This window comes from Ascidiella aspersa, chromosome 4 (assembly GCF_963924565.1).
Source record: "Ascidiella aspersa chromosome 4, kaAscAspe10.2, whole genome shotgun sequence".
Classification (NCBI taxonomy): Eukaryota; Metazoa; Chordata; class Ascidiacea; order Phlebobranchia; family Ascidiidae; genus Ascidiella; species Ascidiella aspersa.
In genome coordinates this window covers 34,808,762-34,836,108 of record NC_139450.1, presented here as the reverse complement: position 1 = coordinate 34,836,108, position 27,347 = coordinate 34,808,762, and the positions used below count along the sequence as shown (strand labels likewise).

At 36.3% G+C, this 27,347-nt stretch overlaps 2 protein-coding genes and 1 non-coding gene across 5 annotated transcripts; 2 read left to right on the top strand and 1 right to left on the bottom strand.

Moving 5' to 3' along the window:
* The first annotated feature begins 3,229 nt into the window (after positions 1-3,229).
* On the top strand, positions 3,230-7,192 carry LOC146157689 (uncharacterized). The gene is made up of 6 exons (XM_083388297.1): positions 3,230-3,337; positions 4,416-4,628; positions 4,885-4,964; positions 5,027-5,104; positions 6,334-6,484; positions 6,980-7,192. The coding sequence occupies exons 1-6, from the start codon at positions 3,230-3,232 to the stop codon at positions 7,190-7,192; spliced, it is 843 nt and encodes a 280-aa protein (XP_083244423.1).
* Positions 5,219-5,494, top strand: LOC146157690 (Nuclear RNase P). Its single transcript, XR_014495255.1, has one exon.
* A 7-nt stretch (positions 7,193-7,199) lies between the features above and the next one.
* LOC146157688 (regulator of G-protein signaling 22-like) lies at positions 7,200-26,062 on the bottom strand. 3 transcript variants are annotated; one of them, XM_083386461.1, is made up of 33 exons: positions 25,266-26,062; positions 24,562-24,590; positions 24,056-24,118; positions 23,506-23,637; positions 23,014-23,121; positions 22,800-22,885; positions 22,377-22,470; positions 21,500-21,616; positions 21,004-21,171; positions 20,521-20,659; positions 19,841-19,948; positions 19,008-19,195; positions 18,593-18,642; positions 18,484-18,538; positions 17,937-18,021; positions 17,562-17,682; positions 16,909-17,070; positions 16,479-16,647; positions 15,698-15,951; positions 15,222-15,399; positions 14,916-15,017; positions 14,358-14,552; positions 13,908-13,991; positions 13,474-13,634; positions 12,774-12,936; positions 11,884-12,024; positions 11,235-11,321; positions 10,645-10,806; positions 9,917-10,096; positions 9,546-9,707; positions 8,401-8,611; positions 7,981-8,096; positions 7,200-7,894 (listed from the first exon to the last, which is right to left on the bottom strand). In XM_083386461.1, the coding sequence occupies exons 1-33, from the start codon at positions 25,288-25,290 to the stop codon at positions 7,745-7,747; spliced, it is 4,245 nt and encodes a 1,414-aa protein (XP_083242587.1). In that variant the 5' UTR covers positions 25,291-26,062; the 3' UTR covers positions 7,200-7,744. The 3 variants fall into 3 exon arrangements, with proteins under 3 accessions (XP_083242587.1, XP_083242588.1, XP_083242589.1); XM_083386462.1 differs by having other exon boundaries at positions 13,474-13,631; XM_083386463.1 differs by having other exon boundaries at positions 15,222-15,393.
* Positions 26,063-27,347: the final 1,285 nt, after the last annotated feature.

Genomic DNA, 27,347 nt, shown 5'->3' with positions numbered 1-27,347 from the left:
AACAATAGATGGCCTTAGTGACGTCGACAATGGTCCACGTGCTGCGAGATTAATACCAGGTCAGTTGTGAGTTTTGACAACTTGCAAATCTGTTTTTGATTACTTAAAGCAGACTCTGGCCGCTAATATCTTGCTGCAATCTCAGTGCTTCTCAAACTATTTGTCGTGGCCCAAGTTGCGCGACCGTTTGATCTGATTGGGTTTTAAATTTGACTAAAGTATTAAAAATGGCTAGATTCATTAATATCAGTTCTAAACAAGATTGCTCTAAATTTGAAAAAAAATAAAGTATAAAGAAAATGGATCTTATTAATTAAATTAGTACTTTATGCTACTGTCTTATGTTTTGTTCACGTTAAGCCTTCAAAAAGTTTAGGGAATAGAATGTGGTCGCATAAGCTTTGCTGTTTTACTTACGCTTAGAATTAATAAGGTTCCAAGCACTTCGCCAGCTTTTCGCTTCACGCGAGGTCGCGCTATATTTACTCAACCCTACAACGGCAAACGCGACACGAACGAGCTTCGGAAGCAAAACTTCCTCGCTACTTGCTTGACACAAAAAGGTCAGGGGTCAAAGGTCACTGTGGGTCAAGAAATTATGAACCCCGCGATTCAGAAGTACATTTGTAAAAATAAATCTCATAATTTAAACCTTGTAAACGTTAATTAAAGTAAACGCCAAATCTATTGAAACACGTTCTTGCAAAATGAAAATTGCTTTTTATGTACTTTTATAGTTTTAGGGAAAAGGTGTTTTCAGCGATTAATATATCTTATTTTTTAAAACGCTTGTGTACAAATAGTAATTTAAAAAACGTTTTTACCACTTTTAATTTAAAAATATGTCCTCACATTGAATTATTTAAATCAAAATATCTACACCAAAAAGGGATATAAAACCAGTACATAATTGTCTTTTAATAGGCACACCATAAACCATGTGACAATATTTCACTAGTTATAACTGCCTGAATCTTAAAGAAAGACACGTTTTCAAAATAATTATTCCTATTCCGAAATGTGATTTTTTTTCAATTTAAATTGTATATTACACAGTTATTAAGATGGCTAAATAAATTTTAATAAGTCACGAGTATAAAAATAACATGTAGCCATCAATATTTGAATATTAATTTAAATAGGATATTTTTATTAAAAACTTGCCATTGTTTAATCGAGGAAAAAAATGCGAATTTTCTTCATTTGCCCTGTCTTTCTGCTTTGTATAAAAAAACACTAAAATCAAACATAAACTTTTTACACAAAAAGTGAGCAACATAACACAAATGTCAAACATTGCAATAAATAGCAATCATAAAAAAACAAAAAATGAATACAACTGACACATGTACAAAACTTTCCTTGCATTCAACCTTACAATAAACAACCATAGAATCTTAATGTTTCCACAGGTTCTAAAAGTAATATGAAGTCACTAGTTTAAAACCACAATGCAAAACAATGCTTGAAAGATGACAAGACTGACCGACTTGTTCTGTACTTGACAACATGTTGCATAAATTTTATATTTCACAATAAACATTTTAAAAACATTTTAAGCATAAAATCTCATGCTGACTCTAGTTGTTGTTTGAAACCAGGAGACATATTATACATAAATAAATGCATAACATTTGAACCTGCAAAGGCGCTATACTTACTAAAAAATAACTTGTCTGATGTACTAAAACCAGTTTAGTAGCATATATAATATATAATACATAAAATAACAAGTTGCGGTTAATTAGGCACACTGGTGAAAAAGCACACTTATAGGAATAATAAAGGTCATGCAAAGATGGTTGAGAAAAGAAGTTAGATTAACAACTAAACTTTCGGAACTAAGTGGGTTGAATGTCTGACAACAACTAATAGGCCAGTCTGCAATTGTTGAAACTTTTCACCGAGATGTCAGGTGTACAGCGGGAAATTTTCTGGTGTGTAATCAAGGTTTTATACACAGAATCCTACCACAATTTAACCTTTTTTTAATTTATGTGTTCAATTTTCAAATACAGATGTGCACAAACCACTTTATGAAAAGTTTTGGGAGTACACCTGCCATAAAATACAGACTGGCCCACAGGTGTGTATACTGATAAGTTAAATATATGTGACAAAGACACATTTTATTAATAAGCTTGAATTACATTAGGAACATTAGTAAAAATTGGAGAACAATTGAACATTAGATACATAAAGATTTGGCAAAACCCTTGACAAATGTTAAAGAAGAACTGTATTAAGTTTTGAACAACCGCGACATGTTTTTCCTGAAGATTCCTGGACGCTGAAACTCACTTAGACTCAAACAAAAATATTGAGAAATGTTTGTTTTTACTTTTTTTCTGTTGCCAAACAAAGTCCACTAAGGTTTTCTAACTATAATACTTATCTCATCTTTTACATAAAACATAACAAATTTTACAAGCTGGTCTCTCCTGGGCTAAACTTTAACGAAACGCCACCCATTAACACAATATCCGTACGTACTTGAATGCTTTGAAGCCAACACTCAAAATACTTGAAACACAAAAAACTTAAAAATCCCGCCGCTACATTCTCAATAGGGTCACGTGCTTGCCACGCATGACTGGCCACGCCAAACACCTGTCTGTTAATTTTCGCAGTTCCGCTTACCACATGCCAGTCATGCCAGTTTAACACGTTTAGCAGACTGACTGCGGTCAGTTTTGAAACACTTATTTGTTTTATCACAAGTCAATCGTTTTATCATTATCTGAACACTCTTGGCAGTAATACAGCTGTGCCCTGTTTGCAGATTAATATATATTAGACAGAATATTGAGGACTTTGCTAGTGCTACCTTCATATTTTTTGCACATGAATTTGAATAATGAAATGTAGTAATCTAAACTACTAAAATAAATACTCAATTCTATGAACAGTTAAGAATTTTGATCTAAATTTCTGCAGCATTTAAAATCACAAAGAGTTATGTTGCTTTATGATCATTTAAACATATTCCTGAAGTAAATTAAGTCTTTAAAGCAACGTGCATATAATCGATTTCCAATATTGAGTAGATCTAAAGTTTTTACCATGAAAGTATATTAGTTAACCTTAAAACTTATCTTAATAAGTTAATAAACAAAATATGCTTAAATATGCCTTGTTGGATATTAATGCTTTGTGACGACATAGCATGTAGAGTGACGTCATAGAGTAACATGGGAAGGTTGTTGTGTGGTTTAGTTTTGTGATTAAAATGAACACAGACTCTCTGGTTAGATTGGCTGCTTGTGCCACAAAAATAAACGAAGAAGCGAAGCAGACCGAAGCGAGGGCTAGAGCTTGTAAAGTTTACGCGAGAAAGGTAAGCTTTAATCTTTAGAAAGGTTCTATTAAGTTACAGCAGTAAATTCAGCAATATTTTGGTGTCAGCAATATACCACATTTTTTACAGTAACGAAATGAGTTGTCAAAATTTAAATTGCAAGATATAAATGAATACGGGAAATCAAATAATAACACTTGACACACCCAAACGCTAACACGCACTCTAACCCCAATGATGTTAGTAATAAACCCCTGGACGAAAATGTGGTAGGATTCTAAAAGTTTCTGTCAAGTTTTAGCAAAGCATTAGTTTTATTTAGCCTTTAATTTTGAACCTGTTTTTTTAATTTACTTTTTGCATTTTACTGCTAGACGGGCTTAAGCAAGGCGTCCCCCATTTGGGAATTCCATGTAGAGCAAAAATACCCTTACAAATGTGCAAAACAGTTGCTTTTGTATTCCACGTAAATTAGACAGGGCCTTAAAAGACAAACGAGCCTCTAAAAAGGAATAAGTTATTTTAAACAGGCAAAGTTGTCTTAAATGCATCGCCAGAAACAGCCTGTTAGTGTTAGACTTATTAGGCTTTTGGTAATAATAATCTATAAACGTTCCATGGCGCCGTTTCTTATCTAGGGTAGAAGCTGCTATTTAACCAAGTTCTGTTATTGTGGCAGGTTAGCTTCAAGTTTAATTACCATTTAGATACTAGGAATGTCCGATAGTTAATTGACATCTTGTTCCGATAAAGTATGGCGATTCGATACTAAACGTCTTTACTTTGCTCAAACAAGTAAAAAATGATTAAATATAAACTTTACAATTAATTTTTCCTGGCTGTTAGCCAAAATGTTTAGCGTTGATGTGTTTAGTTATCTTCAGTTGTTCACAAACTTACCTTTTTAAGATAAAATCGCCGCATTTAATCGCAAATCATGGTTTGAATGGCTGTTTTGATTTGTTACCGAATAGGCACCTACACAACCCTAATATATCGAACGAATACCGATACCTACACAACACTAGTATATCGAACGAATACCGATACTACTATCCTATATTATCGGATATCCCTAGCTGAAACTACTCTATACTATTTCTTGTTCAAACTTCAGGTTTCAAAGGATTCAAAAGAAGCCAGTAAAATCGCCCATGACCTCCTAAAGTTGTCCAAACAAACTTTACAACAACTTTTAACCGACTTCTACGACGATTCTGACGTAACAGACGAAGTTCTGGAGTCGTTTCTAAAATCTGTGCCGAACAATCATGGTATTTGTGACGTAACAATGTTGAGAGCCATTCACGAATTTGACCCAGAATTTCCGGTAATTAAAAAAATAGATTGCTATATCTGCTACTCTATGAAACTTTAATACTTGTTAAGAAAATAGGATTTTACTAAACTTAAGCGTTTCGTTTATTGAATTTTTTAGAAAATAAAAATCGTTTGTTTTAACTTTTACTAAAAACGTGAGAAGAAAAAGGCCTGCTAAAAATCTCTATTGTCCATTAGGATAGCTATATTCGTTTGGCCAAATTACTGCCACTTAATAGTATTCGTAACCGAAACTTTTCATCCAGATGTTGAGCGACGTTCCTGCGTTGAATCTCACTCCAGAGCAAATTGAAGTCGTCGAACAATCAATTCTCGATCAGACAAGGTATCAACTCCACAAATAACACAAACCAACACGAATAATCCATTTGCCCCGCTTTCTTACAGACATGACCATGACGTCACTGGCAGTTACGTCACTCAACAGTCAGGCTTTCATCGCGACGAGCAAATTCCATCACAAAAGTAGGTTCAATGTTAAAAGTGTTTTTAAGTACTTGAAGTGGTTGTGGTAAGCGCCACAAACGATAATAATTAACAAACTCGGGGTATAAGTATATTGGCGTGTGGGTTGGTGACGTGGTGGCGAGCTTGCTTAGGGGCTTCGTGCGCTTGACCGCGAGTAACCCCGGGAAGGTCTGAGACAAGGGCGTTGACCTCACTCGTGATGTGTGACGCAATAATGGGCGTTGGGAGATACCAGAAAACAACACGTGGTTGCCATGACAGCGGAAGACGCGGGAAACCGTGGACGCTGGTAACCGGTCGTGGTTGAAAATTTCTCAGCCAGCTTGGAAGAGTTCAATTAGCAAGGCGACCTCGGTCGTAACTCAATTCAGACTACTCCGCAACCACTTTTTATATAACCACAAACCCTTTATTATAATACTTGTTAGGGGTAAATAAAATACTCCGCAGCATAATGTTCCCAACATGTCTTTAAATTTAGTAATTCTTAATCAGGGGTGCGGGATGCTGAATCAGGCATACAAAATTATTTCTTTGCTCAGTTAAATGTAAAACTAACTCAAATTTTGGTATTGTGTGTTACTGTATTATCAGTTACTTGTATAAAAATAAAATTACAATGCCTTTGTTATTTAGGCAATTCTAGAGGGGTTTGAGAATTGATTGACTTTGAAAGGGTTGCAGAAAGGAAAGGGTTAAGAACCACCGCCTTAAATACTCCGCACTCACTTTCTTAAGGGTAAAATGTTTTCAATTATCCCCCTAATGGATGAAAAGAAAACACATACCAAAACCAATTTGGTGGAGAAAAAACACTTTACACAGTTAAAAAGTTTAGGCTTAAAAAAACAAACTTAAAATACAATATGATTCATGCGTGACAGATATGGAAGGACAAATATTAGGCTGTTTGGAGAATTATTCCTTGTCACTCTAAATTGAGTAACAATTTTTAAGAACCTCGTTTCTCTAACTTTACCTTTCATAACGAGGTAAACGTACTTCCGGTGACACTAGTCTGGCCAATATTTGGACCAACACCCAGGTAAGCTGCTTGAAAGATACTTTACCAGTCCCAAAGTATCAGGAAAATGCCGAAAGTCGCATTGGGCAATATTCAATGACAGCTAGCATCTCGCGATTCCGTGAAAAGACAGTGTGCTTGGGTAAACCCCTTTATGTTTGACCCCCAGTGTGCTTGGGGTAACCCCTATATTTCACCCCAGTGTACTTGGGGCGATTCCAACAGCTTTACTGAACAACCAGCAAGGAGTGTTCGGTGTCGCCACCAAGCGGAGATCGCGCAGGAAGACAAAGGCGCGCGCGATGGGAATCCCCTCCCCATTGTTGTCGGGTGATGAGGTCACAATCACCAAAGTAAGTAGAACTCACTTTCATCACAAAGTAAAAATATCACGCATTTTGACCAAGGTCGCTAACTCCATGCAGATATATTAAATTATTGTAAACCAACGAATGATGGTTGTTATCATGTGCGCATAGAGTTGCTTCAACCCTCAATTGATCACAATGACCACACAAACCATTGATTTTAATCCAAACCCCGCTTTAAATGTCTACCAAACCTATTCTGCACATATAACACCCACCTTACTAGTAATTCAATTTCAATTCGTTTTGCAAGTTTTTAAGACAGGGATAAAATAGCTCATGGAGCTTTCAAAACAATTCTACCACCGGCTGTTATGACGTAAATGTGTTGAAATATAAATTACTGAAATCCAAGTTCGGGGGTTACCCGAGCGTTAAACTTTCATATCGTTCTACTTATTTTCGCCTTTTATCCAAATATCTATCGTATTTCCTACTTCTCCCCGTGACCTGAAGTAACCCTTTGTTATGACGTCACAGCGAACTACGTCACCGAATCCTTCGCAGCACAGCGGGGTAAGTCCCTTCGTTGGAACCCAGCACAAGTTCTCGGTGCGGAGGAACCGAAGCGTGTCGAGCCAGCAGACCCTGACCGATGACGAGGATCGGTCGCAGTCTCCCTTGGCTGTGACGTCACAATCCCCTAATGTGACATCACCGCTCACAATCGACAACGATTCGGAATCTAATTAGGGAGTTTATTTTCTATCGACTTGACGGATTTGAGCGAATAAAACTTTTTACAAAGGAATTAATCACAGTAAATGTAGGAGTTAAGTGCGCGGAAAACATAAACTATTCCAAAATAATCTTCTTGATAAAAAAAACATAACTAAGTAGATAGAAAAACACTAGTTTTTTTATAAAGTGCTCCGTTAACTAAAACAACTAAAGACAAAAGCTAATTTTTTTGTATCATTGCTGTTAAACTTTCTTGACCGTTTAGTGAATTTAGGGTAAGTTTTAAATCAGGATTTAATCTCTCACATCAGCTAAATTAGGAACAGCAAAAAGTATTGTGCTAGCAACAGGACAAAGCGATTGTTACAAATGTGGTTGCAATGGATTATAATTTGTAATTAGAAATATCTAAATAATCTTCAGTTTTTAGGTCCCAAGTAATAAATGGTATAATAAAAAAACAAGTTCTTGAGCGGATGGGTAGGGGCGGTTGAAGAAAACACTAAATGCTACAGTGATGTCATTAATTTGTAAAAGTGCAATTGTGTCGGCAACAAGTGAATTCTAATCTACAGTAACAGCTGCTTTAGTTTCAACTTTTGCCGCCTTTGAATCAGGTTTAAACCCTGGGCGCTGATTGGTCGGCTCCCTACCACGTGACTCTTTGGTGGCCTCTGATTGGTCGGCTTTCTTTTCAAATTTGCTAATGATAATCTGGGAACAAAAATTCATTTTGAATAATTAGAAAATCCAAGACATTTTGTTACTGTATTTAATATTACGTCACAAACACTTCGAACCTTGTCCTTGCTTTTCTTCTTCCTGAACCCTTGTGATGTCACTGATACGTCATCGGAACTGCGCGACCTTCGATCGTCTACGTCAGAACCTGCGTCACTGCTGACAGTGGAAACATCTGAAGAAAAAATGTATTTTTTGCCTCATTGAAAGAAAATGCCCAGGAAACACATTTTTGGAAAGAAAGCGGTCTGATGTTTTTGACAGAAAGTATCGCGATAGTAAATGACGTCACGCGATATGCACAAATGAGGAAATCTGGTGGAATTGAAACCAGCTGAAAGCCCAAGTTAAAAAGCTTATTTACCTTCAATTGCTTTTTAATGTCATAAAACTAAAGTAGACCTCGTATACGAGAGTCGTCCAATTAATTGAACAAAATGCGAACATAAGACGTCATCATTCATCGCATGATAACGCACCTGGGTCTCGATCGGGCAGGGGTTCGGGGGGTACGCGACCTTTGACCTCGTTCTCCATGAGCAGTAGAAGCCTCTCTTGCTCCAACTGCTCCACGTACCTCCCGTATGACCACGTGACCTGGTCGTCTGCTCCCTCGCTCCCTCCAGTGGAAAGGATGTCGTGAAGTTCGTCGTGGGGGGAGCGGGCCTCCTTCGCAAGACGAGCCTCCTCCTACGTAACGAGTGACGTCACTACTATGACGTCATGTTGAGGTACACACACATATGTGTGTTGACAGCTGAGATCTAGCGCTTCTGAAGCTGCTTTTTGGCCAATGATTACGGCTTACGTATAATTACTACGCCGAAAGCCATTGTAGACTCACCGAATCTGTTGATCTATGATCGAAGCAGGGCAGGCTAGAAAAACAACTAGCCTGCAGTGAGGTTCGAACTCACGACCTCCGGTCAAGCCGGGACCGTCTCTACCAACTGAGCTGATTCAATGAAAGATACACACACATATGTGTTAAACATCTAACCCTTCTGAAGCAGCGGTTTTTGACCAACAATTACGGCTTACGTATAATTAGTAGATCGAAAGCCATTGCAGACTCACCGAATCTGTCGATCAATGATGTGAGAAAGGCGCGGTAGAAAAACGGTGCCGGTATGACCGAGGTCGTGAGTTCGGACCTCACTGTAGGCTAGTTGTTTTTCAAGGCTGCCCTACTTACTATGACGTCATGTTGCAGTACAGGGGGTAAGATGTTCGGCTTCAATTGAGCTAACATAGAGTTGTTGATCGACCCAAATATTAAGCGTTAGTGAAGCAATTCTCTTCACTAAACCTTTTATAAGCGAGAAAACATAAGACACATACAATCACACATCGCATGAATAAGAGCGAATTTAATCAGTATCAGCCGTGACTTCGTGTTCCTCAAACAGTTTTTTTAATTTTAAAGAATATTTTGCTCGGGACCGTGTCACGGCCTATGGGCTGAGGAAGCATGAGCAGCGCAAATGTGGTCCTGAGCAGAACTTAAATACAGGATATAAATTAGAAAATAACCATCCAATTTTATTTTAGATTTTAACTATTCGAGGCGCAGGTATAGCCAGTCATAGCTTCCACACACAATCACACATAGCTCAGTACCAACCCTGATAGCTTCCTCGTGTTGCTCCTTCATCTTACTCCTCATCTTTTCCCTTCTTCTCTTCCTCTGACGATCCAACGACGTCGTCAACTTCTCATCACCGAGAGTCTTCCGGAACTCACAGAACTGAGACCAGTAAGGGAAGAGAACCTGGAAAACCGTCATCTGGAAAACAAAACTGTCAATCAACTATCAACAATCGAGAAATTCAAGTGTGGCGATTTAATGCTACACGGGCACACAAATACACAAACAAACTGGCAAACACACAAACAGACAAACACACAGACAAACAAACACACAGACAGAAAAAAACCCAGACAAATACACAAATAAAAACAGTAAAACACACAGACAGACGAACACCCACCCACCTGAGCTTCCCTGAACACGTAAGGCCCGAGTTCTTTTCGTTTCTCGAGCAGTTTGTCGGCCATCTCCACAGGGATGTCGATCTGTAGCGATGGTGGGACTTGTGAGTGGATGAAGCAATCAACTATAGAGACGACCTTCGCGTCAACTGAAGACGACTCGTTGTGGATGTGACACAAGTCCTGCAAGTAAAAGGTCAGCGGTTCGATTCAGGAGGTGTATTTTTGAGCTTTGTTTTAGTGATTATGGTTATGTTAAAGTTGTGTGTTTTCAAATCAAACATCATGAATTCCAAGTTTGGTTTTTAAATTTAAATCACTGGATGTTTACATTGAACAATTTGCTCCGGGCGAGTGCTGATTGAAAATCGCTTGACCAAAAAGTTAAGTAAATAGAATTGGATTAATGGGATCGTCAAAATTTCACTGGTATATTAATGCTTACTAATTGGGTTGCCGCAAAAAAAGATTGAGAAACACTTCTGTAAATTCTATTAAAATTTACTCAGTTTAGTTGTTTTTATGGCTTTGATGTACCACGTGACTAATATTGCCTTCAATTGCATTGTTAGTTACAAGGGATTGATACAAACAACTACAACCAGTTCTAAAATATAGTTTTAGATGTCTGATGAAAACATTTTACCTCGATCAAACCGAGGTCTAATATTGCCTGAAATAGCATTTTCAGATTCAAGTTATAGAAACAAACAATTTCAACCAGTTTAAACCTTATACTTCTGAACTTCGATCCAGAACAAAACGTCATTCTCAAGCAGCTCGCCCTTCAGCGACACGTAGCGGCGGAACTGGCCAGCCGTGACCGGGTTGCTAAGCGACCGACGGAACTCCATCAGTTCCCTTGACGACGACTGCCATCGGTTCAGCATCAGCTGCAACAATACACCCGCTATGACGTCACAATAGAAGTTGGCGTCGTTGTAGAACACGAAAGAACAAGGTTGTTTTGTATTTTTATCCGTTTTTAAGCAGAAAAATATCGGGTTTAGTGAGAAGGTCGCGTAAAATCATGTTTCGACTTAATGAACAATGTCTTGCTTTGTTTGATAAATTATTAGCTATTGGTAGAAGATTTAATACTTAATTTTTGTGAGTATTAATACAAGAACTGCGTATCGGGCAAGATACGATATTATCGGACAAACTTAGATATAATTCAAATTTTGTTTTTCAGGCGATTCACAAGAAGATGATAAGTTGTTTGAAAACATTTCAACAATTGTCCGCATTCCTATCACCACGTTATTATTGTGATGCATCAAGATTTTATGACATCACCAATGGTGTATTATGACGTCACCTTCCACGGTTCACCGCGTTTCTTTTTCTTTTGTAAAACTACATCTTCAGCGACTTCTGACATCTGAGACCTCGGACGCTGCCTCTCCTGGAACAATGAGGTTTGTTACGTCACACAGGTTTAAATCACAATAAAAACATAAAATTGAAACATTTAAATGTAATTCTGTTCTTTGTTTTTTTGAGCAAAATATTCTTTACCTTGAGCTCTACTGAAACAATCACTGAGTTTGTTTTCGTCACAAACGGTGAATTGTATTGCAATTGTTAAGTTTTGATCATGAGTGAAATATTTTGCGCAACAGAGAAATAAATATTTCGGCCCTTATATTAAATGAGTGTCATTATTTTGATAACTAGTTACATTTATCATGATAAAGAAAATTATATAATTTGTTTTTTCTCTTTTAAACAAAAAGTGAATTTGTTTTTCAACATGTTACAAATAAATAATCTCAACATACATCTATATTAATTTCTGATTAGAATGCAGACAATAGGCCGCATATTTATCCATTGTTACGTTTCGCTTGATTTTGATACAGAAAGTTCAATGCTTGTCGTGAGAGACTTAAAAGGTGTAAAAACCAACGTTTTTCAATTAACCTACTTGTGCTGCAGCAGAGAATAAGCAGTCATCAAAATCTTACCTGGTACGCTTCAGTAGCGAGGAACAAAGGCAGCCACCTCCTGTCGATCCTGGATCTCACCAACTTCTGGACTTCCATGAGAAGTTCCGAGGTTGGGCGCTCCTTTAGGGTTTTCCCCCAACCCCCACCTGCAAGTACCGCCTGCGGGGAAACACCAAAGTAACAACTAGAGTGGCCAGTTGAAGAAATATCATGAATGAACGATAATATCGGTAAATACTAGGGTGGTATCGGTGCTTGTCCGATACTAGGATGATTTCAGAATATCATTAGTCCGATAATATCGGACCGAGGCCGATACCACTATCGTATAAATTACACAACATTTAGCGGTTTAGCAAACACAAATATAGAAACTTGAAATACCTTGCCACCGATAAATATCTATTTATGTTGCTATAAACCTCCATTTCCACAATAGCACAGCTTGATTTAGTTTATGCTTAGCTGCAGCGAGCATTTGTATCAGTGATTTAACGTGTTTGGGTGTAGAAACCTCTGTTTAAAATCGTTTTTTTTTTAGTAGAATTCTTTTATTCAGTGGCATTTTGGTATTTATCGTTGTATTTACAAGGACCGTGAAAAAAATATCTCGCACATAGAACTTCTATTCACAAATGGTAGATAAAATAACAATTTCTTTTTTAGGCAATTTTTTTCGACTGGTAGTCACGATTGAGTTTGAATCGAAGGCAATCCCATAAATATCGGAAATCGGGATAAATTCTGAAATATCAGAAATCCCTAGTAACCACTACTAAAAGTAGAACCAGAAACATAAATCATGGTTTGTTTGGGAAAAATGTTAAATAACAAAACTGAATACCTTATATCTTTTTTAAACTATAAACATCCATTCTAAACCTACTCACAATAGAACAACTTATTACCTGGTTTTGTTGGTCTTTAGTAGCGGGGCTGGAAGGGCCGAAGAAGTACTTCTTGTGCAAGTATTTCTGCTTGATTTCTTTCGCCTTTTCATCACTCTTGCCTGCCGCCTGGTGGGGGATACGCTTGAATGACTCGATGTCAAGCCAGCACATCAGATCAGTCCTGGGTCAAGAGGGGGTTAAAGGGGTTAAAGGGGGGTACGGAATGTCAAAAGCTTACCATTATAATATTGTTAAAAACAAAAGACTGTTTTTGTGTGCCAAGAGAAACAAATGATTACTCATCAGTCATTGTATTTATTGAGCTTAGATTCTTTCGATTATTATATGTCATGACTTGATATCTATGTATCTTATTTACGATTATTAACAGACAGGCTAAATACTCAAATCGCAAACATTTGTGTCAGGATGTTCGTTGGGTAAAAAAAAACAGGATTTTAACTCAAACAGCAAAGGGTTCCATTGTGTAAACATTCCAATACAACAATACCCATTACTGACGTCATACAGGTTGTTGCATTAACAGTCTGACTAGGCAGAAAATTAATGAGTAAGTGATATTGTGTAAACGAAGATTCGTAGCAAATTTCCACACAAGGCGGCCTTTAATACCCCCAACAATCTCCAACCATTATGACGTCGACAACGAGCATTGTTCAATACAAACAACGTCACAATAGGCAATCGTTGCACGAACTTTGCGAAATGTTCGTCCAGGAACTTCCGGAAGAACTCGAGTTCGATTCTGTTCCTGAGAAGATCATCGAAGCTGAAAAATCGAAAATCCTCCGGGACTTTCATCCACAAATCCTCCTCGTACCTAGCAACCGACTCCTCATCCGTTGCTATGGGACGCTTCTAGGGATGGTGACGTCACAATAACAATACACGCCAGTATATACAAGTAGAGCGACTGACTTTTAAATAAATATATTATGTATACCCTGCTATTGTGACGTAAAAAGCATACGCGATTAATATCTAACATAGACCATAATAGTCGACGATTCCCAAAGAGGGCTTTTTTTTATAAATTAAAAGCTTTAACATAACTGAAATTAAACGCCACAAGGGGGCCGTAGTAGTTTGTGTTTGTGTCCCCAATTCATCAACTCAACATTTCAACCTCACCTCTTTAAGGATTCCCTTTCTTTGCAGGAACTTCGAGTATTTTGAAGCGACATTTACACTCCGCTCGTGGTCGATTTGCTGGATCTGTAAAAACATGTTTCAGGACATTTAGGGTTGGCAAACATTTAGTGAATATATGTGAAACTACGTGTGATACGAACATATGAACAAATAACTGAAAAACTTTAGGCATTCTTTTGAAAACATTTCTTTTTCTTGGCGAAAAAATGGTTATAGGGCAAAATATATGTTTCGTCCAGTTGCAAGTTGATTACCCTGATAAAGATTTCCTGGTTATTGAAGCGTCGGAACATTTAATGAACAAAGTGCCGAGAGAACAATTTCACAATTTATACAATGCATCAAGAGCAACAGTATATTCATAAGTTTATCAGCCGCAGCCTAAAAGTTTAAATCAAATTTCCTTCGAACCCCCCAAAACACCCGAACCTTTCCATAACTTTCGCGATCAATTCCCAGCATTTGGTTCCAAGGGACAATCAGCATCTTTAGCGAGTATTCCTCCGCGTCGTCAAACAAATCCTCGAAGGGAGGATCCAACGAACTACGGATGCTGCTCTTGGTTGCCATGGAAACGCCGATGTCCTCCGATGATCCGTCAACGATGTAGGAAGAGTAGATGGTCTGGATCACAAAATATAAGGAAAATTGTTGGTTATTGAGTAAATAACACACTGAATATTATAGTACCATGAAAAATCTCGAGCTAATGGCATAATAAAAATAAGTTTTATTCAGTTGAACGAAGGTTAAAGGTCACACAACTGTCGTTCCTTTGTATCTCCACAACTTCTTGAAACTACTTTAGTAGACAAGGTGGTGTTCTTACATTGATTTATCACCAGCAAAGCATCACGTACCACATGAAAAGTAACAACGCATTTGGGGTGAGAACGTTTTGTCAAAGAGTGTCCACATTAACCACATTAACTGAAGCATCATTAAACATCTTGAGAAACCTTATTCGCCCACCTAATATGTTGTTACCTGTGCTTTCTTCCTGATGGAAAAGTGATCGGAAATGTCCGAGTAGAAAGATCTCCTGAAATCCTGGACTCCGAACCAGAAGTGGACTGAAGAACTCCACAACTGGAACAATGGGAAAATTGTTAGGAGCCTAATGCAGTGTTGGATAGTGAGTTAATCATTGTTAACACCTTAGCAACGCCCTTATCAACCACCTTAGCAACACCTCTAGTAACCACCTGAGCAACACCCCTAGTAACCACCTTACCAACGCCCCTAGCAACTACCCTAGCAACCACGTTAGAAACATCACTAGCAACCACTCACCTTATTGTTTGAATTCTCACAGAACCTGGTGAAGAACCAACCAGCTCTCGTGTCGTACAACAACGCCTGGAGCATGCTCTCCATTGGGGGACTTCCCCGCAACGTACCTTCCGACGTCACCGATGATCGGGGTGACGTCACAATGCAAGTAGGGCGGACGGTAGGGGGCGCACTTTTCCTAAATTAACAATATTAAATAAACAGTTAGTTAATTGTTTGACACCAGCATTTTTACAAAAATAACAAAAAATTTCTTAAACTTTCGAATAAAACAAGTTTAGTCAAATATATATCAAATATATGAAGTAAAACAAAATAACTTTAAAAACAGTGTGAGGATTAAATTATGTTTTCATCAACTCTTGTCAGACGTTTTAATAATTCTAACAAATTACTCAAAATTTGAAAAAACTTTGAAACAAATAAATTCCAATAAACCCCGACAACAATGGGTTTCGAACGTTGCGATTGTTCACCTTGGTTTCGCGGATTTCCTTCTTTCGATTCTTGCCACAACTTTCCTGGTGAGGGGTCCAGCAGTGGAGGGGCGATGCCGTGGTAACCGGTCTCCCCTCTCTAGCGCCTCCACTTTAGGGAGCAAGTACCCCGGGATCGGACTCGGTGACGTCAGAGGCGGAGAGGGATCAAGTGACGTCATCAACACGTCACGGTTAACGTAGCGGTGATAATCGCTCATCACGTGACCGCGATCGGGTTTGATGACGTCATGCTTGGAAGGTAGATGGAAATTGTAGACGCAATTTTATTTTATTCATTATTTTTTTTTTGGCTTTAATATTTCTCAGCTGTATTTAGAAACATTTCCAAGTTCTGAGGAGAGTAGTTGGTTAACTTACCAGTCTACGACTGCCTTCGATTTATTGTGCTATATAGAACATTTTAGTTGTCTGCTTTAACACGCATTTGTTAAAATAAAGTGCAACTACCGTGGGTTTGTATATAGAAATCAAAAAGACACAGTTAATAGAGAGTAGGTGTGACGCTTAATCAACCCACGTTGAAATGTTGAGAATCAGTTTGAAAAGCTTTCGGGCGAATTGCAATCCACCTCCTAATATTATCAACTCATCACAAACTCGACATTCGATAATTTAAAGAGCAAGAGGCCCAAGACGCCCTTTATGCATAGGTATTCATTCTTATAAATAATAATAGTTTTCCGCGATGTTTTAGTTTTGTTAGAGTGAAACAAGCATAGACAAAAGCAGATTATGACGTAACAAACAAATCGCTCACTTTGATCCTCGGTAGGCAGGACTTCGGTCGCAAAGGAACAATGGTGATTGTCTTGGGCGAGGGATACGATTGTGACGACATAGGCCGGATGACGCGCGATCGTATCATTGTGACGTCACTCGCCTCTGGCGCCACCGCGTGGGGAGTGCGGACGAGAAAACGCGGGGCCCTGAAGAGGTCGAAAGGTCACGGGGTATAACGACTTTCAAATAATACTAAGACCAATTGTAATGCTATTTTAAACACGCGACATTAAAGTAAAAGCTATTAAAACTTATAAAAAACACTGCTAAGACCAAACATAAACGAATAATACTTAAAATACATTTTGTAGTTTTTTATTTGGACTTGGTCAATTAACAACATCGGTTTAAAAAAAGCAGGTTTTCATAAAAAATATACAACAGATCGTTATTAAACATGCTCCCACCAATACACCAGCAAAGGTTCTGCGATTTCGCGCTGAACAACTTTGAGGTGCTCCAGCGTCCACTGGGTGGCATGCAGGAGCTTGTACTTGGATAAAACCTCGTTGGGGAGTCGCTTCGTACTTCCCACTTTGACGTAAGTACCGCGCATGCGCTGTAGGTATCTATGGCAACCGGGAGAAATGATGATCAAAACACATTTGTGTGTTGAACGATGTTAATCTAATATTGTTATTATAAAAAAATACTTTTTTGTTAATTAACGGGCTTATATGACAAGAAGTTGCCAAGTAATTTCGAGGAATAAGAGTTAATAAAATCTACTACTTTACAAAATGCAAAACTCGTTCAGCTAATCAGTTTCTCACAACTAAGATTATAGGAGTTTGAAAAATTGAGGTTTTTAGGATAATATGGTAACAAGTTGAAAATTACGTTATTTTTGCTCTTTGAAACTATTTTTTATTTTAATGTTTACATTATTTGAAACAGTAAGAATTACATTTAGTGCTCAGATGTTATTTTCAAATTCCTTGACCGAATCAATCAACTGAAAGACGCGATAACTATCCTTTAGTCATATTCTTTATTTTAACAGTTTTGTTGATTTCAACAGTTATTTTTTTTTTATTTCCAGGTATTTATTTTAACTCACTTGCTTGTCGATTCGACCTTTGACCCGAACCTGCTTTTGTCAATATCGAGCCACAAGTCGAGAAGTTTCGCACCAACCGTTGTGAGAAGGAACGAGCGGAATTTCTCGAAACTTCGCGAATCTGAACTCAAGTTCGTTTAAGGTCATCGGAATTGTAAGTAAACCAGTGTGAAAATAAGGACGAATATAAAACACCAAAAATCAACACCAACTGACAAACAGCACTTTAAATTATAGTTTTTGTAAACTTTAGTTTTTTTTAACCAGCATCTAAAAAGCTTTTTTTTTTTAAATTAACTACATAAATTTATTCACACGCAAAAATTCCACTTTTATTCGTTTTTAACCAAGTTTATTTGGCAGGTTTAAACTGACCATTGAATGCGTAGTTGCGCGGTGACGTGTCAGCTTCTAATTGGTCGCTTTCCTCGGAGAACACCGAATCAGCTTCATCGTCAGCCTGTGGATGGAGAAAATGAAGTTTAACTGGGAAATAAAATATTTAACATAAAACTACTTTTAACCGATATAATGCCTACTCAAGGCAATGAGGCGCTGGTGAGTCGGCATTCTTTATTAAGTAAAGACTGATTGCTACGTCTTAAAAAACACAGCGTAATTTTGTGAATTGTTTGCTTCTGAGGTATTTAGGGTTAAACGTCAAAAGGCTAGCGCAGTTTTTGTTATTGTTAGATTTGTAGAAACGAGTTCACTTTCTCTTCCAGGTCGCCTTTTAGTGTTTCTTTTTTTAATTGTGTATAAATCCAAGGATTTCCATATGCCCTAAGGTTCTGGGTTCAAATCCCATTCACGAAAGAACAAAAGGGTTTTGCTCCACTGAGATAATTCGCATTTTATTGGCATTTATGTTTTATATTTTTTCTTTAATCCAAACTAGAGCAAGATAAAAAACTAAACCAACCTTTGTTTTAAATGTGATTGACTTCCGTTTAGTTTGATCTCCAGAATTCTCCTCTCTACAAACAACCGAAGTTAAAACGAAGTTTTACTCAAACAACCAACAAACTTACCTTCGCTCAAGTCGCTTGGATTCGTGATCCAACAAAGCGTCAGAAAAAATCTGAATAAAGTTTTTGCGTTAAATAAATGTTTTGATTTAAAATTTTTTGGGCCTTTTTAAATTCTAACAAAGTTGTTCTGAACCAGTTGGCTACCATCTAGTGCCTTTTTACAGAGGATCTTTCTATCTATATTTAAAAGAACTGATTCTGAAGAAACTTAAAAACTTCAAAAAAACCTAGACGACTTTATTGAAGCCGAAAACTATTTAATAACCTCGCCTTAGCGCTTGTAAAATATTTGTGTTAATTTTCTGAGATGCTGGTTGTCAAATATATCTTGAAACAAACCAAAAAAAACATTTTTTATAGTAAATTATTTGACAGTTATTTGAATGGGGTTAATTCAGTGAAGTCATCGACCCACCTTGTTGTCAAGGTCACTCAGCAACGAACCCCTAGGCGATAACGTCATTATGGGTTCGAGGTTGACGACGCGGTCGACGGTTTTGGGATCGAGGTTGGTTGCTAGGGACTGAAAGGCATCCTTTATCACCATGGCAACCTTGAGTGAGGCGAAAGATTCGAGATCCGTGACCGAGAATAAGTAAGCTCCTGGGGGAAAAACAAGTTGCGGGAACGGAATGAATAAATTGTGGAAAAGGAAAAATATTTGAGGAATTCGGGGAGAATAAATTACGGAAACGGAATAAATATGTAAGGAATCGGGAAAAATAAATTGCGGTAACGGAATAAATATGTAAGGAATCGGGAAAAATAAATTGCGTAAACGGAATAAATATGTAAGGAATCGGGAAAAATAAATTGCGGTAACGGAATAAATATGTAAGGAATCGGGTAAAACAAATTGCGGTAAGTAATGTTTATTTTTCCGTTAGCGCTTAAATTAAAATACTCAAGTAAGCTATAACAAAAAACAAATTCACGCGCGATACGGCCGGAGCAGCGAAGGGTCCAATGGACCTTCCAGTCAGCTGCACGGTAAAGGTAAAATTAAATTAACTTAAAATAAGGCAAAACTTTTTAACAAATATATAAATAGAGCACATAAAAACGGAATAAATATGTAAGGAATCGGGAAAAATAAATTGCGGTAACGGAAACTATTTAAGAAGTGAGGGGAAATAAATTACGGAAACGGAAAATTTTTTTGCTGAAGTTAAAAACAAAATGCCATTGGGATGTCACAAAAGTGAAGCAACAACACAAACACTAAGTGTTCATTCAGTAAAAACTCACTCTTTTTCTCCTTCTCCTCCTGCTCCTGCGCATTGTTGACGTCACAATCGCTCCCCACTCCGCTTTCTTCCTCCCACTCTTCGGGCTCAACCGTGATCACGTGACTCACTAAGAACCAACCATTGCTTGAAATAAAATCATTGCCAAAAACTTTTCAATACAGCAGCGACTCTCAACATACGCGCCTTGAAAGATTCTCGAATATGTGGCATAACTGATGAAAGATATCCATTTAATTATAAATAATAGTATTGGGTTAAACTTTTAAAAACTGTGCCGAGGTTTGTTCAATTGTCTAGTGCGAAAATTGAAAAAAAAATGATTTGGAGAAGTTTTATTTTCTTAAACTTTCCACACTTGTAAATTTTATTTATTAAGTACTATTTGTAGAGAAATTAAAGCAAACTAACCGGTGTTTATTTAATGGAGACAAGCCATCACAGAGAGTTTTGTTTAACCTTTCCTGATTAAACATTTCACTTAATTCACTTTCGAAAAGTTACGTGTCACTTTGACTTGTTAAAATCATAAAATTGAAGTTTTAATTCAAAGTTTTTTTTGTTTAAATTCAAAGTTTTTTTTGTTTAACATCAAAGTTTTTTTTTGTTTAAATTCAAAGTTTTTTTTGTTTAAATTCAAAGGGTTGCGTTTGATTATGCTTTTGGTTCCCGAACACTGACCTCTAGTGGTGTCATTCATATGAATTGGAACCACCCTCGCCTCTCTAGCGACCCTAGCGGCCTGCCTCGAGTGGATCGGGAATCCGCTAGATGTCGTAGGTGAGAACACAACTGATGGTTGCGGTTTGGGGGAAATTTCCTGCTCCAAAACAAATGGAGAAATGTTAACAAATTAAATTTATTGTATTGTTGGGTTTTGGTCGAAAATATTGGCGAAAGAACATCTCACGACCCAAGCCTTGAATATCAAAAAAAAAATGTATTTTTTCTGTTCATTTAAGCACAAAAAGTGAAAAATATTTGAAACAGGTTTTTTTAGAAGTTAGCAAAAAAAATCACGTAATAAACGTAAATGGTAAAGCAATATCAAGTTCACTTTTTAACCTTATATATTTATATTTTAAAATAAATTCTAGCAAAATATTTATTTCGAATGGTGAATATATTTCTTGGAAAAATCGATTCAAACAATCGCATCAATACCTCGACCATCTCCATTAAGTTTTGTCCTCCAAGGTAAGAATCCGCGTCATCACCTACGTCATTCCTGGCGCTCTCAACGCTGATTGGTCGAGACGAGCTGGTGCGACGACGTAACAATGGTTGGGACAAACGGGAGGGGTTACTCGGAGTCATTACAGGACTTTCGACCTGCGACGAAATAACGAACTTATATGTTAACAATTTTTTAACAAATTCATTTTTCATAGGGCTCGTGGTTATTTTAAATAAACAAACAATTTAAAAAAATAATAATAAGGAAATAAAATGTTGCTTTAAAAGATCACCAATTAAACTTTGCTTGTATTAAATATTGCAAGTGTAAATTATCTATTAAATAATAATTTTAATTGTAAAATATATTTATTTTGGGTGTTACTTTACTGTTGTGATTTATCTATTTGTTTATTAATTAATAAAACTATAATTTCTGCCAATGTTTTAAAGTTGAAAAACGTTATAACGGTATTGTAGTTACCTGTTTCGCAATAGTGTACCATTGTTTTGTTTGTTCTGACGTAGAAGAGCCCATTGTGACGTTCAACTTCTTTATCATTTCTTCGGTAGGATCGACAGGAGTTGGTAGTCGCACTTCCTGGAAATGTTTTATATTTTATTGAAATAAATCATCTTAAACTAATAGGCTTGTAAATCTCATTGCATTGCCTGAATGTAAACGCTCAGAGTTCATCTTTTAATAATACAAATGTAAACAGGTTTGATTTGTAAGTAAGAAAAACACAACCAGGGCTGAGGAGTTCCATGTTATTTGAGTTTCGTAAATGAGTGAATTATAGATTGGGAGCCAGACTTCTGAAACAAAATTTACATTTGGTGAATGTCAGACTTGTGAGTCGAACTCTAGTTCAATTTTTTGGCCAGAGTTGGATTTGGAATATTTTTACCCTACTCTGCCGCCCAGATCACAACAATAATTTATTTTTATCTAATGTTTAGTATGGGCATTGGGCAGCTATTAGTCAACTTCACCTTTTTAAGCTAATTGCTAGGCCTCAGTGCAAAGCATGCCTGATATTACCAGGAATTTATATGCTATACCAGTTGCCTGATGGGAATCAACTGCATAATTGGTATTGGTATTAAAGCAATTGTCAGCATACCCAAACAAAACCAATTTAGGCTAAATGAGAAAGTTGTCAGAAGTTAGTTGAATTTAGGTATAATCGCTTACAAAGTGTAAAATAGAAAGATTAATCTTATAGCTTGTTGCGATGAAAAATAGAACCTAAAGATGGCTGAATATAAGTTAACTATATATTCCATTCAGAATATCAAAAATACATATCCTTTGGTATTTGTCTGGTTTGATGTAATTTAAAGAAAAACAACCCAACCTTCTTTATCTTCTGCCAAGGTTTAAATTCCCGGTTAATCGTCAGCTTAATTCCTCCCTTGCTGGTCTCAATCTGGGAGAGCAACTTTGCTAACCTGCAAGTAATTACAAGATCTATTGTTTAGGTTCTTCATAATCATAAAGGGTAAGCTACACTGGAAGCCTTCAGCACAATAACCAAATCTATCAATGAGATACAATTAAGGCAGTCTAGAAAAAAAAAGCATGCAGTGGTTAAAAAGTGTAAGGTGGCATCTTTCAATAGAAAAATATTTTAACAAAAATGTATCTATGTAGTTAACATGTAATAAAGTCAGAAGACTAAGCTGTTTATTTTAGATGTCAATGGGTAAAATTGGTTTATAGTTAAAGAAAAATGTAAAACTTTTAAAACCTAAAATGTTATTTAAGCTAATATTCCAACCTGTATTCCATGTACATTTCACTTTGAAGAAAGTCGGGAAATCTGTTTTGTTTAATCCAAGTAATTCCTTGCTCTTTATCAAGGTACTAAAGAATAAAAGAAAATATATCAAGGAAAATAAAACTAGCTTCAAGGAGATTTTCGTTTTTTTAAATGTCTGAAAGATGCTATTTATTTAATGACTTTTTAATCGAATTATAAAATCATACATTACCTTGACATTGAAACTGGTTTTCAAATCTTCTTGTGGATTTTCCAATTCTTTTTCCAGCTTTTCTTTTTCATAGTGAGGAAGTTTTATCGGAGCGTTTGGCGTCGCATTCTAAAAACAATTAAGAAAAGTATTAAGTGAATTTATCTTTTTTAGTTGTAAAAGACTAAATTTCCCTTATGTTTGCATTTAATTTTTGAGAAACAAAATTAATTAAAAACTGTAATGTCAAATAAATAATTTAATTAGATTTTATCAAAATGATGAAATTGCATTTGAAGAAAGTACAACAAAATTGTATAAGTGTTTAATGTCCTTTAAGGTTGAAAAGAAGTTCATTAAAAAGTGATAACTAATAATGAAGAGTAATGTTGAATATATAGTAGTTTAATTAAAGTTTAACAAATAGTTTTAATAAACAATAAAGGTATGTATGATCTATTAAATATATTTAAAATTAAAAAAGGGCAATAATATTGTGCTATTCGAACTCACCCGATACACGCAACTGATTGGCGTGCGAGATCTTGCGTAAGTTTTAATTTTATCGGCAAGTTCATATTTTGCCGGGGTTAAAATCTCAAAACTTCCACTTTCTGTGTTGAACCTCAACGGTTCAGGAAAACTCTAAAACAATAATAATGGTAATACGTGATTGCTAAACTTATTTGAAGAATATGATTTCTGCCTTTAATCCAAATAAAGCTAAAATATGTAAAAATAAAATTTAGAACTAGAGCTACATTGGCATTAGCTGAAACTTTTATACATATTTGTTAAACTGTGATTTGAACAAGGGGTAATGTTTGGACATTTAGGTAACAACTGAAGTAAATAAACAAACAAGCAAAGTTATAGCAACTTTAGAGTTGGTGTATCTAAACTTTAGAACTCTTAATACATATTATTTTGGATAAATCACATGTTGAATGCTGCTGTTTGTAATGTGTCAATAAAAAGCAATAAAAAGTTCTATTTTTAACATTTTAAACTGCAAAATCATGAAACATTATATAAGTAGAAACGTAATTTGGACAAAACGTACGGGAAGTTCCAGAAATTCGTTGAAGTAATTGACGAAAAGATCATCTGTCGCTAAATATTCCTCCTGAAACAAAACAAGTGAATCTTAAGGTAGGGAAATTCCCAATAGTGCGAACAGCACAACGCACTGAACATAGAAATCAAACAACGTTTACCTTCACTCGGGAATAAAGTAGGGCGTTGTTTTTTCTAGGTTATGTAAGTATTGATTTATTATAATTTAAAATTTCGGCTAAGCTTAGGTCAAATCTCTTTTAGCCCGTATAACAGAACTTACCAAATAATTTAGTTTGGCAACCTTAGTAGTTTAATTAAACCAGGGTGAAGGCACAAAAAATTCAAAGATGACATCAGAGAGTTACGTCATAAAGTTTTAGAAATCAAATTAAACAATCATGAAAATTAGAAAATTATTTTACAAACACCGCTTAGTAGAATTTATAAATGCGGTTTGTATTGGGTTCTAACATTGATGGTTACAGAACAATCAACACAAAATAAACTTACAAAATCGTCCAATTCCAATTCTGGCGGCTCTGGAAAAAATAAACATACGTTTTTTAACTTAACTTTGTTTAAATTTATTTTTTTGGCGAAAAAATGTTTTTAATTTGTAGCAGAAAATATTGTTACAATTGCGCACGAAATAATTTCCAAATGTCATAATTTACAATCACAAAACCAAAAATATTTGGTAACACATCATCAAATTAAATAGCCCTACCCTATATAACTGCTTCATTTGTAGCAAAAGATGTGATTAGCAAAAGCGGATATTTCCATACAGGAGGTTATGAAACAACCCCCGACAATTAATCGTCAAACGACCGCGTTTTGGAGTGATTTTTGTAGCAAACATTTTTTGGAAATATTTTTATTTTTGACGTTGAAGTATACTTTAGGTTAGAATCAGTTTCGTTAGAATTTTTTTTAAAATAAATGTTTTTTATTAAAACGCATCATCGCGTTTTTGTAAGATAAAATTAGAATTACAATAAACAAAAAACATAAACGGTCCATACAGGAGGTTATAAAAAAAACACCAATAACCGTCAAATGGCCCAGTTTTTGGCGAATTAATTACGTCATAAATCGCGTAACAATGACAGATCGACACAGATTGGAACAAGCGACAAATAATAAAGTGTCGGCGGACAATTGAAAAACAATTACTTCTTGTTTTAGAACTTCAAAGGCGGCGCTGAACGAACCTGTGGTTAGGATTTTCTCCGGCATCGTTTGAGCAAATTGCTGGCGATAAAATCAGTAAAGCGAGACGGCCTAAGGGTCAGTGCCCAGCATCGGTCGCCTGTAACCTGCTGGAGCTCACACTCTGCCGAGGAATGCAGACTTGAAGCAGTGCTGTCAGCTGCAAAGGTGAGCCTCAGGTGTTTGCAGTAAGTGAGGCGTGGCTGGAGGTTTAGCAAAGCAGGTTTCACGTTAAATAGTGGGTCAATCAACAACGTACGTCTTGCCAGGAATTTAAAAATTGCTATTTTATTGTACTTTTGACCAAAATTGTTTACAAATAATATACAATTTCCCTTTATTTATGTTTGACTTTAGTATTTAATTTAGCGCGGCTCACTAAAACAGGTAAAACTTGGTGTGGCTAGTATCTTATGAGGTTTGAAGTTAAAAGAAATATGCAGCAGCAAAAATGTTTATTGCACGTGTCTATGGCGATACTAAGAGTCGGAACAGCGGCAGGTTCAGGGTATTTAGCATGAACATTTATAGGGATCACGTTACAAGGTTACGTCATGAAACGATTTATCCTAAAAACACTTGTTTTCGTCGAGCGAACTCGTGCGCAAATTGCAGCTGGCGCAGTCTAAACGCGTGAAGCACTCAAACTTTATGTTTATTTGTTTGAAATTGGCAAAGCTTTCAATTCAAAAGGGTACATGATGCCTTAGGCACATTAAGTAGATTGTCATGTTGCTAGAAATAACAGCATTTGCAGTTTTATAGAAATTGCCTTTAGTAGAGTTTATGAATCATACGGCGTAACATGCCACAGCATGCGGAGTGTTTAAAATCAATAGATTTGTTTAAAACAGACACAAACGTAGTAAAATAGATAGATGTGAATTTTTGTATTAGATTAGTAAAAGTTGGCATGTATATATATATATTTTTTTTTTTTGGGGGGGGGGGGGGGGGGGGGGAAGGACTTTATGTACCCCTGAAGTCGATTGTGTATGGGTTCGTTCCAATTGACGGGTTTGACAAAATATACAACCGTATTCCAATCCATGCTAACGCTTTCAGAGCTACAGCTGCAAAATCCAGCTGGTGTTGGATCAAGTTTTGAAGTACATTATAACGCTTAAGATTCAAAATCTTGTTTACAAAACTATTAAACAATCGCGTTGCTACGTCATAAACGTTTTCAGTGAATTAGAACGGGTGTATTGACACGAACATATAGATAAAGAAACAGAGCGTTTATAAAACGAAAGCACTAGTTTTACATTAGTTTTTCGCCGGATTGATAAAAATCCCTTAAAATTATTTCTTGAAGCACAAAAGGCTATATTCTGTCAATCTAGATACAACAAAATAACTAACCTACAAATAAACTGTTTCTAATCTGCTGTATTCTGACCCCGTAATATTTGCACTTACTGCTTGTGTTAAGCTTAGCATTCCCTTTAAATGACAGTTTACATCTTTACAACAACTTCCACCAAGAGTCGTAAACTTCTGTCAATCATTAACAAACTACAAGGAACAGTTCGTATACTTCCAGCCTTTAAAACTTCTCAACAGCACACTCCAAATATCCACTTCCAACTTTCGTAAATAATTAAAATCGCGCCAGACCCACCGCGTTATTCCAATAGTAGCTTAATATCCATTGTTACACCACAGAAGGCTTTGTTACGCATGTTTTCTTAGCGCATTGTTGCTACCGCGGATAAAATTGATATTGCCAGGATACTAAGCCGCCACCATCGGTAAAACCAAGCGCAAGTTAAAACCGGTTTCCACGTAAACTAAAGAATACGACAATGTAGAACATTCGACTAAATCACTAAACAGTTACTTCCGTAACTTACAAAAACACTTTTATATCCAGAATGAATGGATGAATTCAATCTAATAAAAACCACTAAAACATATAAATGCGTTTTCCTTAAAAAGCTAACACTTTGCAAACCAAGTTGAACCTAAGACAAATTCTCACTTTACAAACTAATTTAAAGATACCAGTCATTCAAAACAACTCAAGTTTTTAGTATAAAGCTTAATGTATACGATTGATAAGTGTTAAAAACTGATAAGCA

Excerpts from the sequence above, each read along its gene's own strand:
- LOC146157689 (XM_083388297.1), top strand. The coding sequence starts at position 3,230 with ATGAACACAGACTCTCTGGTTAGATTGGCTGCTTGTGCCACAAAAATA. Across the intron at positions 5,105-6,333 it reads GAGCAAATTCCATCACAAAA|TGTACTTGGGGCGATTCCAA; the intron begins GTAGGTTCAATG and ends ATTTCACCCCAG. Across the intron at positions 6,485-6,979 it reads ATGAGGTCACAATCACCAAA|CGAACTACGTCACCGAATCC; the intron begins GTAAGTAGAACT and ends ATGACGTCACAG.
- LOC146157688 (XM_083386461.1), bottom strand. The coding sequence starts at position 25,290 with ATGCCGGAGAAAATCCTAACCACAG. Across the intron at positions 19,196-19,840 it reads GGAGGAGAAGGAGAAAAAGA|GAGCTTACTTATTCTCGGTC; the intron begins GTGAGTTTTTAC and ends TTTTTCCCCCAG. Across the intron at positions 8,097-8,400 it reads CCTGCCCGATCGAGACCCAG|ATGTTTCCACTGTCAGCAGT; the intron begins GTGCGTTATCAT and ends TTTTTTCTTCAG.